This window comes from Poecile atricapillus, chromosome 28 (assembly GCF_030490865.1).
Source record: "Poecile atricapillus isolate bPoeAtr1 chromosome 28, bPoeAtr1.hap1, whole genome shotgun sequence".
NCBI classification, from domain to species: domain Eukaryota; kingdom Metazoa; phylum Chordata; class Aves; order Passeriformes; family Paridae; genus Poecile; species Poecile atricapillus.
This window is the reverse complement of record NC_081276.1, coordinates 850780-868582: the sequence shown is the minus strand read 5'-3', so window position 1 is coordinate 868582 and position 17803 is coordinate 850780. Positions and strand designations below refer to the sequence as shown.

At 57.3% G+C, this 17803-nt stretch overlaps 1 protein-coding gene across 2 annotated transcripts; it reads right to left on the bottom strand.

Annotated features, from left to right (window-relative positions):
* Window positions 1-5429: 5429 nt before the first annotated feature.
* TIMM44 (translocase of inner mitochondrial membrane 44) lies at window positions 5430-17429 on the bottom strand. 2 transcript variants are annotated; one of them, XM_058858703.1, is made up of 13 exons: window positions 17364-17429; window positions 16567-16671; window positions 15940-16110; window positions 15408-15488; window positions 14753-14902; window positions 13861-14000; window positions 13200-13285; window positions 12315-12407; window positions 11573-11697; window positions 10685-10735; window positions 9322-9411; window positions 7368-7478; window positions 5430-5836 (listed from the first exon to the last, which is right to left on the bottom strand). In XM_058858703.1, the coding sequence occupies exons 1-13, from the start codon at window positions 17385-17387 to the stop codon at window positions 5717-5719; spliced, it is 1347 nt and encodes a 448-aa protein (XP_058714686.1). In that variant the 5' UTR covers window positions 17388-17429; the 3' UTR covers window positions 5430-5716. The 2 variants fall into 2 exon arrangements, with proteins under 2 accessions (XP_058714686.1, XP_058714685.1); XM_058858702.1 differs by lacking the exon at window positions 5430-5836 and adding an exon at window positions 5912-6487.
* Window positions 17430-17803: the final 374 nt, after the last annotated feature.

Here is a 17803-nt window from a genome sequence, read left to right as displayed (position 1 = left end):
ATCCGGACCGGCCCCGCTCCCGGTCCCGCTGCCGTTCCCGGCCGCTCCACGGCGCAGCCCTCCCGGCCCGGGGAGCGGAGCCGCCGCCGGCGCTTGCGGGGCCGGGGTTTGAATTCCTCCGAGCGGCCCTGATTGGGCTGCGGAAGGGGGGGGGAGCTGCGAGCGGGGGGGCGGAGGGAGGATCCGGGCTGGGGAGGGCTGGGGGCGTGGAGGGAGCGCTGGGGGTGCGGGGATGCGGAGGGCGTGGAGGGATGCGGGGGATGAGAGGGACGGGGGATGCGGGAGATGGAGGATGCGGGGGTGTGGTACCCGGCGTGGGGGGGATGCAGCGGCTCGGAGGAGGCGGGAGGGGGTGGGAAGCGTGCGGGAGGCTGCGGGGGGATGGGATAACGAGGGGATGCGGGAAAGTGTGCGGGATATGGCGCCGGGGGGGATTTAGGGATGTGGTACCCGGGGGGGATTTTAGGGATGTGGTACCCGGGGGGGATTTAGGGATGCGGTACCCTGGGGGATTTAGGGATGTGGTACCCTGGAGGATTTTAGGGATGTGGTACCCTGGGGGATTTTAGGGATGTGGTACCCTGGAGGATTTTAGGGATGTGGGATCCTGGAGGATTTTAGGGATGTGGGATCCTGGAGGATTTTGGGGATGTCGGACCCTGGGGGTGCGGGGTCTGCGCTGTCCTGGGGACGATGCCGAGGATTGTGAGGGGTCACACGGGGAGGTGACAGCACAGGGACCCCGGGAGCGGGGACAGGGGGCTGCAGTGGGTGTGGTCCTGCAGGAGGACCCTGGGGATGCAGGGAGGAGCAGAGCCACGGGAATTCTGTGAAAATACGGGATTGGAGGGTCAAGGTGGCTGCAGGGGCATCCACGGGAGTGGCCCTGGGGATGTGGGGGACAGGAGCGGCCGTGGGGGTGTCGGGAAGGGGACGCAGCCTTGGAGCAGCCCCGTGCTGGGACAGGCAGGAGGGATCCAGGCCCCACGGGATATTTCTGCCAAGATCCTTTCCAAATGCCAGCTTGGAATTCCAGCCTTGCTGCTGCTTGTGCTCATCCCGTCCTGCCGAGGATCCCCGGGACGCTCCCGGGGCCAGCACGGGCTGACAGCAGGGACAGGACGGTGGTGATGGAGCTCCAGCAGAGCATCCCTGCAGCCGAGCACATCCCTGCTGCTGCACCACTCCTGCCGGATTCCTGCCGGATTCCTGCTGGATTCCTGCTGGATCCCTCTGGAGCGCTGCCTTCCCGCACGCCCGGGGCAGAGCACAGGGTGACCGTGTTCCCCCTCCAGCCCTTGTCCCTCCCCAGCTCTCCCCGAGCCCCTTCAGGCTCTGAGCTCTCCCTGGATCCTTCCCTTCTCCACCCCCGGCGCTCCCAGCGCGGCTCCAGGGCAGAGATGCCCCATCCCACATGGAATCGTTCCTGTTGGAGGTGGGAAGAGGTGCCCGCTGCTGTGGCACAGACCTTGGGAGCAGCGGGATGCTGGGAGCGAGGAGAAGCTCTGCCAGGGCTCTCACCCGACATTCCACAGAAAATTCCACAATTCCCTTAAAATTACCAGCCCTTGCTGTGGGCACAACAGAGTCACACGGACCCGAGGAGGCTGGCGGGGGAAAAAAGGGAAAAAAACGCCTGGAAAAGTGTTGCTGTGCTCGGCTTCGGTGTCTCCATGGCTACGGGAGCTCGTGGCAGACGTTCCCGGGGAACTCGGACGTGCCGGTGCCAATGGAGACCGCGGGGCTCATCCCCGCCAGGGCAGGTCCCACTCACATCCCACGGCACCGAAACAAACGCCGGGAGGAGAGAGATCAGCCCACGGCCGGGTGGGCTGCAGGCTCCAGAGCCCGGCACGCGGTCCCGGGAAAGCTGAGCCTGTGTTCCCGGGAAATCTGAGCCTGTATTCCCGGGAAAGCTGAGCCTGTGTTCCCGGGAAATCTGACCCTGTATTCCCGGGAAAGCTGAGCCTGTATTCCCGGGAAAGCTGAGCCTGTGTTCCCGGGAAAGCTGAGCCTGTGTTCCCGGGAAAGCTGAGCCTGTGTTCCCGGGAAAGCTGAGCCTGTGTTCCCGGGAAAGCTGAGCCTGTGTTCCCGGGAAAGCTGAGCCTGTGTTCCAAGGAAAGCTGAGCCTGTGTTCCAAGGAAAGCTGAGCCTGTATTCCCGGGAAAGCTGAGCCTGTGTTCCAAGGAAAGCTGAGCCTGTATTCCCGGGAAAGCTGAGCCTGTATTCCCGGGAAAGCTGAGCCTGTATTCCCGGGAAAGCTGAGCCTGTATTCCCGGGAAATCTGAGCCTGTGTTCCCGGGAAAGCTGAGCCTGTGTTCCAGGGAAATCTGAGCCTGTATTCCCGGGAAATCTGAGCCTGTATTCCAGGGAAATCTGAGCCTGTGTTCCCGGGAAATCTGAGCCTGTATTCCCGGGAAATCTAAGCCTGTATTCCCGGGAAAGCTGAGCCTGTGTTCCCGGGAAAGCTGAGCCTGTATTCCAAGGAAAGCTGAGCCTGTGTTCCCGGGAAATCTGAGCCTGTATTCCCGGGAAAGCTGAGCCTGTATTCCCGGGAAATCTGAGCCTGTATTCCCGGGAAAGCTGAGCCTCTGTTCCCAGGGAAACCCGGGCGGGTGGGGCAGGTCCGGGCCGCGGTCACCGATCCCGCTGGAATCAGAGCCTGTCAGGATTTCGGATCCATCCTTTCCCACAGCAAACCTTGCTGGCAGGAAGGATCCATCAAAATCACGGCGGATTTTCAGGGTATTTTAAGAAAATGGTTTCATGAAGTTTCTGCTGCATTTGCGTTTAAAAAGGGAGGTATTTTTGGAAGTTATTCCTTTCCCATTTCAAAATCTATGTAAATCCTGTCAGATAGTCCCAGTTCCCAATTAGCAGCACTGCAGCAGCCGAGGGAAAATGAATTAAAGCCGTTTTAAGAAGCACCTCAGCTGAAAACATCGCAGGGAAAGGCGAGAGCAAGGCCAGAGGGAAATCAGCGGCTGCACCCTTGACCCGGGGCATTCCCGAGGGCTGCTGTGAAATCCAGCCGCTCCCAACCGGAGCCGGGACGGCTCTAAGGGAAGGCACGGAGGTGTGGGATGGTGCTGGATCCCTTTTCCCCGGGGGTTCCCGAGGGTTTCCATCCCCGGGAGCTCCCCCGAAGCCCCGCGGGTCCCGCTGGAGCCTCTGGAGCGGGGATGCTGTGTCAGGATCCTCCTCCTGTTGGGAATCTGCCTCCAGACGCTCCCGGGGGATGTTCGGGAACTCTTTTCCCTCTGGAAAACAAATCGCCGCTGGGCTCTGCCCAGCCCAGCCCCGCTGGCTTTTGGAGCGAGGAGATTTTCCTGCGGCTGCTCCGGGTCCCCGCGGTGCTCCCGGCTCCTGCAGCGGTGACTCCGCAATTCCCGGGGCTCAAGCGGGGACTCGGGGGCTGCCTTGGCTTGGAGGGACCCCAAAGCCCAGCCAGTCCCACCCCGTCCCCACCTCCTGCTACCTCAGGTTCCTCTGAGCCCCGTCCAACACTCGGACACCCCCAGGGATGGGGCAGCCACGGGCAGAACCTTCCCAAGTGGAATTTGCTCCCCGTGGGAAAAGCGTTAGCTTTATTAAAATAAATAAATGAAGGTTTAGAAGCGTTCTCTAAGCCTTCATTTATTTATTTTAATTGGCAGGGATGGTCAGAGGCAGAAGAATCCCCAGGTCCCTCAGAAGTCACCCCCGCCCCTGCCAGCGGCTCCAGGGAGAACTCGCAGCTCTTGGAGCTGATCTGAGACAGGAGAAGAATCGTTTTGGAATCCTCCACCGCAAAAATGAAAACATCTCCGAGGCTTTGGCAGCGGAGCTGAGCTCTGGAGAGGCAGCACAGGAGGCGGCTGCTCCATGGATCCGTCCCAGCTCCTTTCCCAGATGAAAAACACCTCATTGAGAAAAGCTCCCCCCTCTAATGAATTGTTCTTAAACGAGCTCGGTGCTCCGGGCTTGGCACAGCTCTCCTTTCCCCGGAGCTGTCGTTTGGCAGGGATGTTTTGTGTGCTGAAGGCTGGAGAGAAGAGACCCTGTGCCAGAGAGGCCCGGGGAGGACAATTCCACCTGGCAGCAGGGGCTGCATCCCTAAAAAACGCATTGGAGGGAGGAACAGGAGCACAGAGCGCTGAGGGATCAGCGGGGACGGGCTCGGAGCTGTCCCGATCCTCACACCCCTCCCAAATCCAGCCTGGAACCGGGAGATGCCTCAACAAAACCCCCGGGGCGGGGCTGGTCCGAACCGCAGGAGCCGGGGAAAGCCCCGGGAGCCTCGGGAGAGCCGGGAGGGATGGCCCAGACCCCCCAAAGGCACCAGAGAACCGCGGAACGGGGCCGGGCTGGAGCTTTGGAGCAGCCTGGGAAGGGGTGGGGGATGTGGGGGCTCGGAGCTCCCCACGCCACGATGGGAACAGCCCACGGAGCCTGGCAGGGAGCAGCTGAGTCACCATCCCACCATACTCATCATCCCCATCCCATCTCACCATCCCCATCCCAATCCCCATCTCACCATCCTCATCCCCATCCCATCCCATCCCATCCCATGGATCCCATCCCATCCCATGGATCCCATGGATCCCATCCCACCCCCATCCCCATTCCCATCCCATCCCATGGATCCCATCCCATCCCATGGATCCCATGGATCCCATCCCATCCCACCCTCTGGGAATGCTCCAAGGGCTCGGCACAGCCTCTGCTGCTGGAGCTGTCCCATCCCAAGGGAAATGTCCCAGCACTGTGGGGCTGTGGGGAGATCCCAGGGATGTTCAAAGCTCTGGACACTCGGAAGAGAAGGAGGAACTGGAATTATTCTCTTTAATCATGGCAGAGCTGTCCTGCCTCACCCTCAGCACCACAGCAATCCTCGGATTTCCTCTTCCAAACCTTTTCCCAACCTCCCTTTCCATGGACAGGGGTCAGGCCTGGCTCAGCTCCCCAAACTCCTGCAGGAGAAGCCCAAACCCCGCAGCTCCTGCTCCCCCTCAGGCCAGGAGGAAGCTCAGGAGGGAGGGTCCTGAGCTGCCACTGGAACCTGAATTTGGGGGTTTTTCATGATCTGGGATTTGCAAAGTCCATTCTTTAGGTTTGGGCTGGATTTCACCCCACGAGCAGCAAAGTGGGGAAGTTCCTGCTCCTGGATCTGGGATCTGTGCAGGGATGAGGAGCAGGCAGGCGCAGAGAGCTGAGCAAGGAGCACAGCATTCCTCCTGGGAATGAGGCAGGACAGAAAACCTGAGTGTTCCCAAAGCAGCCCCACTGCTCAGACACTCCCTGTGCTCCTCCTGTCCTGCCCCACAGCCTCTGCCCTGCGGCCAGAACCAGCAACGTTCCCCCTGCCAAGCCGTGGAGAAACAAATCCCAGCCTGGCTATTCCAACATCAGCCCCATCCCAGCACCAGCCTGAGCATCCAACACCTCCATGTGCAAAGTCCTGGTTGTATTTGCTTTGGGAAAGTGCAGGACACGGCAGGGACACGAGGCTGGAGCTCGGACGGGAGATTGGCAGCCGAGAGCCCCTGGAGGGAGCGAGCTCTGCGTGATCCCAGGAGCCTCCCGAGGACACAGCACCGCCACAGCTCATCCCAGACGTTCCCCCACTCCTCAGGGACCGGGATGAGCAGGAGCTGTCCCGGGATCCCCAGCCTGGGCTGCTCCCCGTGGTGATTCCGGGCTGGAGCCGCCTGCAGAGGCTCGGGCAGGGCCGTGCTCAGAGCACCTGCTCCGTGCTGGAGGAGGAGATGTCCAGCAGCCTCCAGGCCATGTAGGGGTTCAGCTCGTCCTGGTCCCGGCACAGGGCCCACACGTAGAGCATCCGCAGCACCTTGTCCTGTGGGAGAATCCCGTCACCTTCCAGCTCCTTCCAAGCCCGGGATTCTGTGGATTTGAGGCTCCCCTGTGCCCAAAGCTCCCCCTGTTCAACATTCCAGGAGCGGCTCAGCGGCTCCACCCAACCCCAGGCACTTGATTAAAGCTGAGGTTTGGGTTCCAGTGGAGAATTTTAATGCCTCTCCCTGATTTATTGCAGCTCCGGAGGAATCCGACAGCAAACAGACTTTGATATCCTGTTCAATAATTATCCCATCAATATTTATCTCCCAGGAACGCAGGAATTTAATGCAGGGAATCACTGGATCAGCTATTCCTGCCCTGCTTGAGAATCAGCCCAGATGGGCCCCATCATTCAAATAATTCCCATTTTTCCAGCCCGGACCAAAGGCCAGGGCTGCAAAAGCCGATATTTGTTAAATGCCTGCATTAATTCCAAGGAAAACGTGCTGGGAAGTGGCAGCTCCAGCCCTGTCCCCATGAAGCCACCGAAGCACAGGACAGGCTGGAGAGACACCTGGGAATAAAGGGACTCCAGGAACCTGCTCCAGCTGCTGCCACAAACTCTGGGATCAGGGAATTCCACGGGCCAGGCTCTGCTGGGGATCACACAGCCCGGGAGGTGCCAGGGATTTGCTCCACAGATCATTCCCTGTTCCCTAAGAACCACACACAGCCTGAGCTACAACCGGCTGTGGGCGTTCCCTGTGGGATTCTCATGGAATTAAGGCGTGATTTGTGTAAGTGTGGGGAGCTAAAAGCGGGGATTTGGGGATTTTTTCATCCAGTGACTCAACTCTGCTCCCACCCTGTTTGCCAGAGGGCCCCGCTCTGCCAGAGCCCTTCGGGAAAGGAGAAGGGGGAGGAAAGGCAGCAGGGACAGGTGGGGATGGGATGGGGCTGGAGCTGCAGTGGGAGATCCCAAACGTGTCCCAGACCCCAAACAGATCCCAGATCCCAAACCCCAAACATGTCCCAGATCCCAAACATGTCCCAGATCCCAGACCCCAAACATGTCCCAGACCCCAAACAGATCCCAGATCCCAAACAGATCCCAGACCCCAAACGTGTCCCAGACCCCAAACGTGTCCCAGATCCCAGATCCCAAACATGTCCCAGATCCCAGACCCCAAACGTGTCCCAGATCCCAAACATGTCCCAGACCCCAAACAGATCCCAGATCCCAAACGTGTCCCAGATCCCAAATGTGTCCCAGATCCCAGACCCCAAACATGTCCCAGATCCCAAACCCCAAATGTGTCCCAAACCCCAAACATGTCCCAGACCCCAGATGTGTCCCAGACCTCAGCCCCCAGCCCCCAAATCCCAGACCCCAGACCTGCCCCAGACTCCAGACCCCAAATCCCAGATATGTCCCAGACCCCAGCCCCCAAATCCCAGATCCCAGACCCCAAATCCCAGATATGTCCCAGACCCCAGCCCCCAAATCCCACCCCCAGACCCCAAATCCCAGCCTCCAGCCCCAGCCCTCAGCCCCCAAATCCCAGCCCCCAGATCCCAGCCCCACTCACCGGGTCTCCCTCCACCACCTCCCCTTTGTGGTTCTTGATCACCATCACCACCTGTGCCTGGAAGGTGATGATCAGCACCGGGCCCTGCTCCATCATCTTCCCCATGGCCAGCTGCAGGGACACGGAATTCCATGGAAAACATTCCAATCCTGCAGGGCCAGGCCAGGCCAGCTCCCCCCACACCATCCCATGATCCAGCCATTATGGAAAAGCTGCTTCCCAAAAAACTTCCAAGTAAAAAAAAAAAAATCCTTGGGAACTTTCAAAGCTTTCCCCAAACCGTTGGGAATTGGTTTTCATTATTTCCCCAAGTCTGTAAATCTGGGAAATGGGAACAAGCTCTGCTCCCTTATTTCCAATTAGAAAGGAAAATCAAAGACGCCCCGCTCTCCAAAAAAACGGAATTTTCTGAAGGAAATGCTTGGAATCAGAACATCCTGAGCTGGAAGGGACCCACAAGGATCAAACAGAGCCTTTTCTCCTGCTTTTAAATCAGTTTTTGCCAGGAAGTTGTTCTGAACCAGACAAAAACTGCACCAGAAAGACTTCAAGGTGGGAACCTTCAGTTTGCCAGGATTTTTTCCCTCTGTTCCCAGGCCATTCCATTAAATATTTAAAGGTTTTATTCACTGGAACACAAGAGGAGTGAAAATTCAGCTTTTTTTTCTTTTAAAACGCAGAATTCTCTTTGTGCCCATTGTGGGAAATCTCTTGCATCCCCTCTTTTGTGGGAGTGCAGGATGCCATGGAATGCTCTGCTGCTCTGGAATTCCTGCCTGTGCTGCCCCAAAAGGAATCACAAGGACTGAGGACAGCAGGATTTTCCTCTTTTGCAATGTTCCCAAACATTCTGTTTTATCCCTAATAAAGGAAGCAGCACCAGGACAGGCACGAGGCTGGGCCGTGGCACAAAGGAATAAATTGATTTATAGGGAGATTTTCCTGTTCCCTGAGGGAATCTCAGCAGCTCTGCAACGTTCCTGTGCTGATCCCGGGGATCAGCTCCCTCTGACCGCCCCATCCCACGCCTGGAGCTCAATCCACACAAACAAAAAACACTTTTCCAACCCCAGCCCCATTTCCAAGCTGCCATCAATAATCCCACAGCATCCAGGAGCGCTCCTGGCCAGTGCATCCCTCCCAACCTTCCCACTGGGATAATTCCTCAGGGCTGCAGCAGCCCCAGGCAGCTCAGGACTGGGAGCTGAGAATTCCTGTCAGTCCCCAGGAGGGGCAGGAACAGCTCCAGGAGCTGGAGAGCGCCTGGAATGTGCAGAGACTTGGCCAAGTCAGCCCAGAGCCCCTGGGAGGGGTGGGAAGGACCTTAAAGCCCTCCCAGCACTGGGAATTCCCTGCTAGAACTGGGAATTCCCTGCTAGAACTGGGAATTCCATCCTAGAACTGGGAATTCCCTGCTAGAACTGGGAATTCCATCCTAGAACTGGGAATTCTCTCCCAGCACTGGGAATTCCCTGCTAGAACTGGGATTTCCCTCCCAGCACTGGGATTTCCCTCCCAGCACTGGGATTTCCCTCCTAGAACTGGGAATTCCATCCTAGAACTGGGAATTCCCTGCTAGAACTGGGAATTCCATCCTAGAACTGGGAATTCTCTCCCAGCACTGGGAATTCCCTGCTAGAACTGGGAATTCCATCCTAGAACTGGGAATTCCATCCTAGAACTGGGAATTCCCTGCTAGAACTGGGATTTCCCTCCCAGCACTGGGATTTCCCTCCCAGCACTGGGAATTCCATCCTAGAACTGGGATTTCCCTCCCAGCACTGGGATTTGCCCTCTGGGAGCAGAAATGCCAATCCCCAGAGCTCAAACCCAACAAAGAGGGTTGGAGCTGATGATCCTGGAGGATTTTTCCAATCTCCACGATCCTAAAAGCCCCAGCTGAGCCCAGGAGTTCAATTCCTCCCCCGGAGGGAGAGCTGGGCAGGGAACTCACGTCGATGTTGTCGATGTCCAGGATCCTGGAATGGAACTGGAGCCCCAAGGCCTTGGCCTGCTGGATGGGATGGGCCAGCTGGCTGTAGGTCTGAGGGAGGAACAAATCCAGGTTGGGAATTGTTTGGAGATGCTCAACACCAAAAAAAAAACAGGAATTTTCGCTTGGAGGGAGCCAACAAAAAAAAAAAAAAACCCACAAGAAAAAGTCACATTTTTTGTAAATGGGCTGAAGGAAGGGACCAAAGAACTGCAGGAAACGCTTTGGGGTTCACCAAATTCCCACTGAAATTCCCACTTTTCCTGGGCAGAACGTGAGGACAGGAGAGCACCTGAGAGATGAGGGACTCACAGCTGGACTGAACAGCAGAGACAGGGAAAGCAGGGAAAGCAGGGAAAGCAGGAAAAGCAGGGAAAAGCAAGGAAAAGCAGGGAAAGCAGGGAAAGCAGGGAAAGGCAGGGAAAGCAGGAAAAGGCAGGGAAAGCAGGGAAAACAGGAAAAGCAGGGAAAGCAGGAAAAGCAGGGAAAGGCAGGGAAAGCAGGAAAAGCAGGAAAAGCAGGGAAAGGCAGGGAAAACAGGAAAAGCAGGGAAAAGCAGGGAAAAGCAGGGAAAGGCAGGGAAAACAGGAAAAGCAGGGAAAAGCAGGGAAAGCAGGGAAAGCAGGGAAAGCAGGGAAAGCAGGAAAAGCAGGGAAAAGCAGGGAAAAGCAGGGAAAGCAGGGAAAGCAGGGAAAACAGGGAAAGCAGGGAAAGCAGGGAAAGCAGGGAAAGCAGGGAAAAGCAGGAAAAGCAGAGAAAAGCAGGGAAAGCAGGGAAAGCAGGGAGTTCAGAATCACCATCTCAACACCCCTGGGATCCATTAAGAGGTTTTATCCCTGGATTCTCAGGGACAGGATTCCCATTTTCTCCCCTGGTTTATCTGACTGATCACTCCTGACTTAGGAGCTTCACTTCCAATTCCAGCTGCCTTGGGAATGTTGTTTTGGAAGCTGCTGCTTCCCTCCAGAGCAATCCACGGTGTCATTCCCAAGGTTGCAGGGAAGATCCTTTGCTTTCAGACTTGATTATTGCTCCAAAAAACGCTCAGCAGGATTTATTGAATTGGAAAAATCGGCTCTCCCAGCCCTCTGGTGGTGGGGAGCAGCACTGGGAATTCACTTGGAAAAACTCACAACGGATGAGCAGAACTATTCTGGATTTTGCAGCACAATAATTTGGAGGAATGAAGACCCAAATAAAAGCCCAGCAGCACTGTCAGGAAAGGCTCTGCTGTCAGGGGCTCCCTGAATTCCAAACCCTCAGAATAAACCCATTTTCAAGGGAGAATCCCAAGCTTTGGGGAGTTTCTGGGAGCTTCACTCACGGCCTCATAGCACCAGTCCTTGAGGATGTCGAGCTCTCCGGAGATCAGAGCCTGAGGAGGAAATCAGACAGAGCATTTTACATCAAAGTGGGACCAGTCATCCCCTCCAGCAGCAAAACACCTTAAATCCCACAATTTGTGTGACTCTGGGGGGAAACTGGAGCTGCAAAGGGGAACAGCAGAAAAGGATTTCTATAAAAACACAGGAGCTGAGGCCAAGGGACATAAAACCTTGGGATAATTCAACTCTCTTAAAGCTTCCAGCTGAACCTTCCCCTTAAATCTTCCTGCTCAAGCTGCCAGAGAGCCAGCCAAGTTCCCAGTGCTCAGAAATCCTGGGATCAAACAGGAGCAGAGCTGCAATTTTCCGCACTGAGAAATTCAGGGCACAGAAGGAACAGAGGAATCCCACGTTTGGCTCCTCAAACCCCACTTTTCCAGTCTCTCCAGAACAATTCCTGCTCTGTTTCAAATCCCAAATCCCCTCTGTCCTTCCTGCTGCAGTGACAGGGACCCACATCCATTTACACATCGAGTCCCCAAAAACCTCCAATTCCAGACCCTTCCATGACCACTGAGCCTGCTGCTCTTCCCAAATCCCAGATCAGCAGCCAGGAGCACATCCCAAATTCCTTCCTTATCCCTCTGCTATCACCATTTCTCACCCACTTCCCTCTGACCCCTCTGATCATTTGCTGTTTCCCAGACCAGAACAACCCTTTATTATCCCAGCTTTGAACCCAAATGTGGGATCCAACTCCTTTCCCAAGGTTCTGTGCAAAGCTGGAGAAGCAAATCCCATCCCAACTTCTGATTTTAGCAATGGGGAAGCAAAGGGACCATCTTCCATGGGATAACTGAGGGGCAAAGGCAGGATCACAGTGTCACCTCCAGGACGTTGGGGATGATGTCCCGCTCACACTGCTTCAGGAAGCGATCCTTGTCAAAGGAGGGATCCACCCTGAGGATCTCCGTCAGCACCTCCGACATTTCCGTCTTGGAGAACAATCCCCCTGCAGAAGCAGCTCCATGGGGCGCTGGCACCGGCCCCAGGAGGGGGCATCCCCATTCCCATCCCATGGATCCCATCCCATCCCCATCCCATGGATCCCATCCCATCCCATCCCATCCCATCCCATCCCATCCCATCCCATCCCATCCCATCCCATCCCATCCCATGGATCCCATCCCCATCCCCATTCCCATCCCATCCCATGGATCCCATCCCATGGATCCCATCCCATGGATCCCATCCCATCCCATGGATCCCATCCCATCCCATCCCATCCCATGGATCCCATCCCATGGATCCCATCCCATCCCATGGATCCCATCCCATCCCATGGATCCCATCCCATCCCATCCCATGGATCCCATCCCATCCCATCCCATCCCATCCCATGGATCCCATCCCATCCCATCCCATGGATCCCATCCCATGGATCCCATCCCATCCCATCCCCATCCCCATTCCCATCCCATCCCATGGATCCCATGGATCCCATCCCATGGATCCCATCCCATCCCATGGATCCCATCCCATCCCATGGATCCCATCCCATGGATCCCATCCCATCCCATGGATCCCATCCCATGGATCCCATCCCATCCCCATGGCTCTGGGACTCACCCAGCAGGTCGGTGACGCGGTCGGTGACGGCGCGCGATGCTCGGATGAAGGCGTTGTCGCTCTCGTCGTATTTCATCTTCATCTCAAAGAACCCTGCAGTGGCACAGAGAGCTCTGAGCGCTCCCAGCTCAGCCCAGCCAGGCATTCCTGCAGGATCCAACCTCTCCTCCATCCCTCTGCTCAGCACCAGCCACCAGCTGCCTTTTCTCCCCGTTTTATTCCCCATTTTCCTGCCATGTTCCGATCCCTCTGCAGCTCTCCCTCTGCTGACACTCAGATTTAACCTCTGGGAAGGGGATTTATCCACTGGAAATTCAGGATCAGGCTCATTTGGAGCAGTGCTGCTCCAGCTGGTGGAGTCTCCATCCCTGGAGGTGGCCCTGGGGGTGACAAGGTGGGGACCAGGGACAGGTTGGACTTTTCCAACCTAAAATCTGGGATTGTGCTCAGGGCATTTTCACTAGGAACAGTCTCAGATGATACCAAAGCTCAGCTTTACACTACAGAGAGCCCACAGGGGCTTTAAAGTCTTTCCCCAATTTGGAAGTTGTGTGAACCTCCCTCGATTTTTCAGGATTTTTCAGGATTTTCCAGGATTTTCCAGGATTATCCTTGTTTTAAGGAAACAAGGAAAACCCTGCTGCTGGCAGAACAAAGCCGAGGAGGGAGGAACAGGAAAGGCAGGAGCTGAGCTCCTCTGAGCAGGGTTTGTGCCCTGGAGCAGGGAGCTCCCAGCACTGCTGCAGAGCTGTCAGCTCCTCCTCCCTCCCCTCACAGCACTCCCAGCCCTCAGGGAAAAGCGGGAATTTGGGATTTGCAGCGGGGCTGGAGGCACAGAGGGGAGCAGATCCCGGCAGGGAGCAGGGCTGGGAATGTGCTGCTCACTGTTGAAAACCACGTTGTTGTCCTTGAAATCTTTCCACTGCTGGTACCACTTGGAGTCTTTATGCAGCACCATGCCCATGGCCTCCCTGGAGAGAGCAGAAAACGGGGATAAAACGTGGATATTTGGGAAAAATTAACTGGTAACAAATACAGACAACACCCTGAGGAATATCCCTGGCATCACTGGGGCTGAGACAGCACAGAAATGATGAGCTCAATTACAAGATAAATCATGGCCTCATAAATGATGAAATAAATTCCAGCCCCATAAATGATCCACCAGATAAATGAAGCACCAGAGAAATAAAAACCCAGATAAATAAAACATGAGATGAACAAAACTCCAGGAGATAAATAAAACACCAGACAAATAAAACCAGAAGGGAGCTCAGCTTTAGTCCTGCCCAGCCTCACCCAGCACAAGAAGTGAAAACTGAAATCTCAGCTCAGAATTTCACCTCTCAACATTAAATGTGAAGTTCAGCATTCCAAGTCTCCAGTCTGAGCACAGGAAGGTTCGGGATCATCCACTCCCGCTGGGAATGTGCTCCCAGAGCCAGCTGCTCCTCCCACCCCACAGCTCCTGGATTTCAATCCCTGTTTTGAACTTTTCCATGGAATTACACAGGGAAATATCCCCCCCCAGAGGACCCCCACGTACTCATTGGCTTCAAACACTCGCTGCTCTTTAACCCTCTCTCCGGAATATTCTGTCCGCTTCCGGAGCCGCTCCGGGCGTCTGTAGGGACCCGTCTGTCCCAGAACGCTCTCATCTATTTCCTTCTTAACAGTTTCCACTCCCTGCAAGGCAAACAGCCCCCTCAGAGTGGATTCCTTCTTCTCCCAGAGCCTGAAAGCCCCTCCTGTGATGCTCTGGGAGAGCAAAAGGCCCTGGGCACTCCCAGGGATGGGGCAGCCACAGCTTGGCAACAAAACATTGGATATTCCCTGCAGAAAGAGGGATTTAAGGACGGCAAAACCCCACTGGAGAGAGGCATTTCCCACCCTGCTCCAGGCAGCAGCTGTGGCAGCAGCTCAGCCCTGCTGGGCTCACTCCAGACCGGAGCTCCTGGGGGAGCTGAGTGCTGGATTCCCCCCAGAGCCATTCCCCAGGCTCTGGATTCCCCCCTAGAGCCATTCCCCAGGCTCTGGATTCCCCCCAAGGCTCTGGATTCCCCCCAGAGCCATTCCCCAGGCTCTGGATTCCCCCAGAGCCATTCCCCAGGCTCTGGATTCCCCCCAGAGCCATTCCCCAGGCTCTGGATTCTACCCAGAGCCATTCCCCAGGCTCTGGATTCCCCCAGAGCCATTCCCCAGGCTCTGGATGCCCCCCAGAGCCATTCCCCAGGCTCTGGATTCGCCCCTGAGCCATTCCCCAGGCTCTGGATTCCCCCCAAGGCTCTGGATTCCCCAGAGCCATTCCCCAGGCTCTGGATTCCCCCAGAGCCATTCCCCAGGCTCTGGATTCCCCCCAGAGCCATTCCCCAGGCTCTGGATTCCCCCCAGAGCCATTCCCCAGGCTCTGGATGCCCTGGGAGTGCAGGGATCAGCACCTGGGAGATGGCTTTGAAGGCTGCAGTCCTGCCCAGCTTCTCCCCTCCCCTGGTCACCGACTCTGCCGACTGTTTGGCCGTTTTGGCCGCTTCCTCCACGCCCTCCTTGATCTTCCTGCCCAGGTCGCTCCTGCTGACCTCGTCCAAGCTCTGCAAACAGGGAAAGGTCATTCCTTTCATTCCATTCCAGCTCCAGGCCTCGCTCCCAGACCCTCCCCAGCTCTCCTGGAGCCCCTTCAGGGGGCTCTGAGCTCTCCTGGATCCCCCCAGCTCTCCTGGAGCCCCTTCAGGAGGTTCTGAGCTCTCCCTGGATCCCCCCAGCTCTCCTGGAGCCCCTTCAGGGGGCTCTGAGCTCTCCTGGATCCCCCCAGCTCTCCTGGAGCCCCTTCAGGGGGCTCTGAGCTCTCCCTGGATCCCCCCAGCAGCTCCATGTCCGTATTTCGGGCAGGTCTGCAGCTGGGGTCTCTCTCCTCTCCATCCCCCAGACCCCAGAGGAATTCCTGGCTGGCTCTGCTCCAAAACACTCAATCCATTCTTTTATTAAAGCTCCAGGGTCTGAATCACCTCTGGAACAGCAGCCCCTGCCAATAAAGACAATTCCAGCCCCCCAAAAGCCCAACTTCAGCAGAGCTGCCCTGGGGAAAGGTCCTTTTACCTCTTTAACCGTCCCTGTTATTTCTTCAAGTTTCTTTTTAATCACTTCTGAGGTCTTCACTGTTTCAGATTCAATGGTTTTCTGAGGGAAAAGAACATTAATCAAGAGGCAGGAACTACTCAAACCCAGCTTGGATGGAGCACAACCCATTAAAGCTGGAATTGAGGGCAGGAAAAGCGACGTTTCAGGGGCTCGTGGCCTGAGTCAGCAGCAGCAGCAGCAGCTCAGCTCTGCAAACGACGCTCAGAGCTCTCTGAACAACGCAAAAGAAACATTTGATGCTCAATTTAATGCCTCATTATTTGATCTGCTCAGAAATGCAGCCAAGTGTCTGCTGGAAAGACTTTCCACCGAAAAATAAAAACCCAAAACATTCCAGCAAATAAACATTGCGAGGCAGCCATTCAGCGCCGAGCGCCTCCAGCCAAGCAGAACTTCTCCCAAGCAGTTCAGCTGTGAATTCCAATTTTCCCTGGGAGCAGGGAGAGCTCAGGGGCTGCCCAATAAACCAGGGAACACTCCCAGCACTCACATATTTCCTCCTCGCTTCCCGCAGCGCGTCCGACTCCTCCAGCCTCTTCGCCTCGTCTCGGAATTTTTTAATGCTTTCCTTCATCTCTTTGTTTTTGGCTAATTCCTGTTTGATGTTCTCCACAAAACCTGAGATGAATCCCTTCCTTCCTCCCGAGGAGTAGCATCTGGACTGGAGGAAACCATTCCATGTTGGAGAATCCCAAGGGATTGCAGCAAGCAGGAGCCAAAGTGCCCAGGGCAGGGGGTGGATGGAGCCAGGGCAAGCTCTGGGTCACTTCTAGAACGTGTGGGAAACCTGGAGCTGCTTGGAAAAGCAGCAGCTGATCCTCCACAGAGCCACATGTCCAAGGGATTTCATGGAATCCCAGCATGGAATGGGTTGAAAGGACCTTAAATCCCACCCAGCTCCATCCCCTGCCATGGGCAGGGACAGCTCCCACCGCCCCAGGGTGCTCCAAGCCCCACCCAGCCTCAGCTACCCCAAAATTCCTTGAGTTCCAATTAAAAAGTGGAATTTTCCAGCCTGGAACTGGCTCTTCCCAGAGCCACATCCAGCTCAGGACTCTGCTGGATGAAAGTGAAAACACTTTGGGGTGGAAATGGAATAAACCGAGGTGGGACCAACCTGGGGGGTGGCCAGGGCAGGGCTGCTGATCCTGTCCAGGCTCCTGGGGAAGGCAGGGATGGGATAACGGCGGGACAGGAGCCACAGGCTGCTGAGGAGACATTTCTGCAAGGAAAAGAGCACAGCAGCAGCTCAGGGACACGGGTTTGGGACAGCAGCGATGCACAAATCCAGCCTGGAGCTGAAAGGTGAGAAGCACACGGGTTTCTCTGGGGAAACTCTCCCAAACACAACTTTCTGTCAGCGCTGGGGGGTGCCAGGACAATCCCGGGATGGTTCTGCTGCCCCTGCCGAGGTCAAACGTGACAATTCCTGCTCTGGAAGGGCTCAGTGCTGAGCTCAGGGCTCCCAGCAGGGGAATCAAACTCTGCATTCGCTCTGGAACCCCGGCAGGTCCGGAACGGAGCAGAAATCCCGAATATCTCCTCGAACTCTGGGCTCGGAGCTGCCCCGGGCGGGCCGTGAGGGAGGCGCTGCGGGCCCCGCTCCCAGAACCCGGCACAGCCGCCCCAAACGGGCCCGGGAGCGGCTCGGGACACGCCGGGGGGACACGGAGGGGACACGGCCCCGCCGGGGGCTGCGGGAGCCAGCGGGGCCCGGCCGGGAGCGGCGAGCGCGGAGCGGGGCCCGGAGCCGGGGCCGGGGCTCCTCAGCGGGGGCTGCCAGCGCCGGGGCCCCGCGGGCCGGCAGCGAACGGCGGCTCCGGGCTGTCCCCGCCGGGCCGAGCAGGCCGTGTCCGTGTCCGTGTCCCCGTCCCTGTCCCGTTCCCGGCCCGGCCGCGCTGTCCCCGCGCTCACCCGGCACCCTCCGGCCGCCGCCATGGCCCGCGCGCCCGTCACCTCCGCGCGCCGCCGCGCCGTGACGTCACTGCCGCGCGCCGCACGCGCTACGTGGCCGCGAACGGCGGGAGCGGGGGGGAACCACCGGGACCCACCGGGAACCCACCGGGAACCGACCGGGACCCACCGGGAACCACCGGGAACCCACCGGGAACCCACCGGGAACCACCGGGACCCACCGGGAACCCACCGGGACCCGCTCCGGACCCACCGGGAACCCACCGGGAACCCGCTCCGGACCCACCGGGACCCCCGGGAACCCACCGGGACCTACCGGGAACCCACCGGGAACCCACCGGGACCCCCGGGAACCACCGGGAACGGCTGGGACCCACCGGGACCCCCGGGAACCCACCGGGACCCCCGGGAACCACCGGGACCCACCGAGAACGGCTGGG

Bases quoted from the DNA above. Each gene is read 5' to 3' on its own strand.
- TIMM44 (XM_058858702.1), bottom strand. From the start codon at position 17,387: ATGGCGGCGGCCGGAGGGTGCCGG. The intron at 11,698-12,314 runs GTGAGTCCCAGA...CTGCTTCTGCAG, and splicing joins CCGCGTCACCGACCTGCTGG to GGGGATTGTTCTCCAAGACG. The intron at 10,736-11,572 runs GTGACACTGTGA...TTTCCTCCTCAG, and splicing joins TCATCCCCAACGTCCTGGAG to GCTCTGATCTCCGGAGAGCT.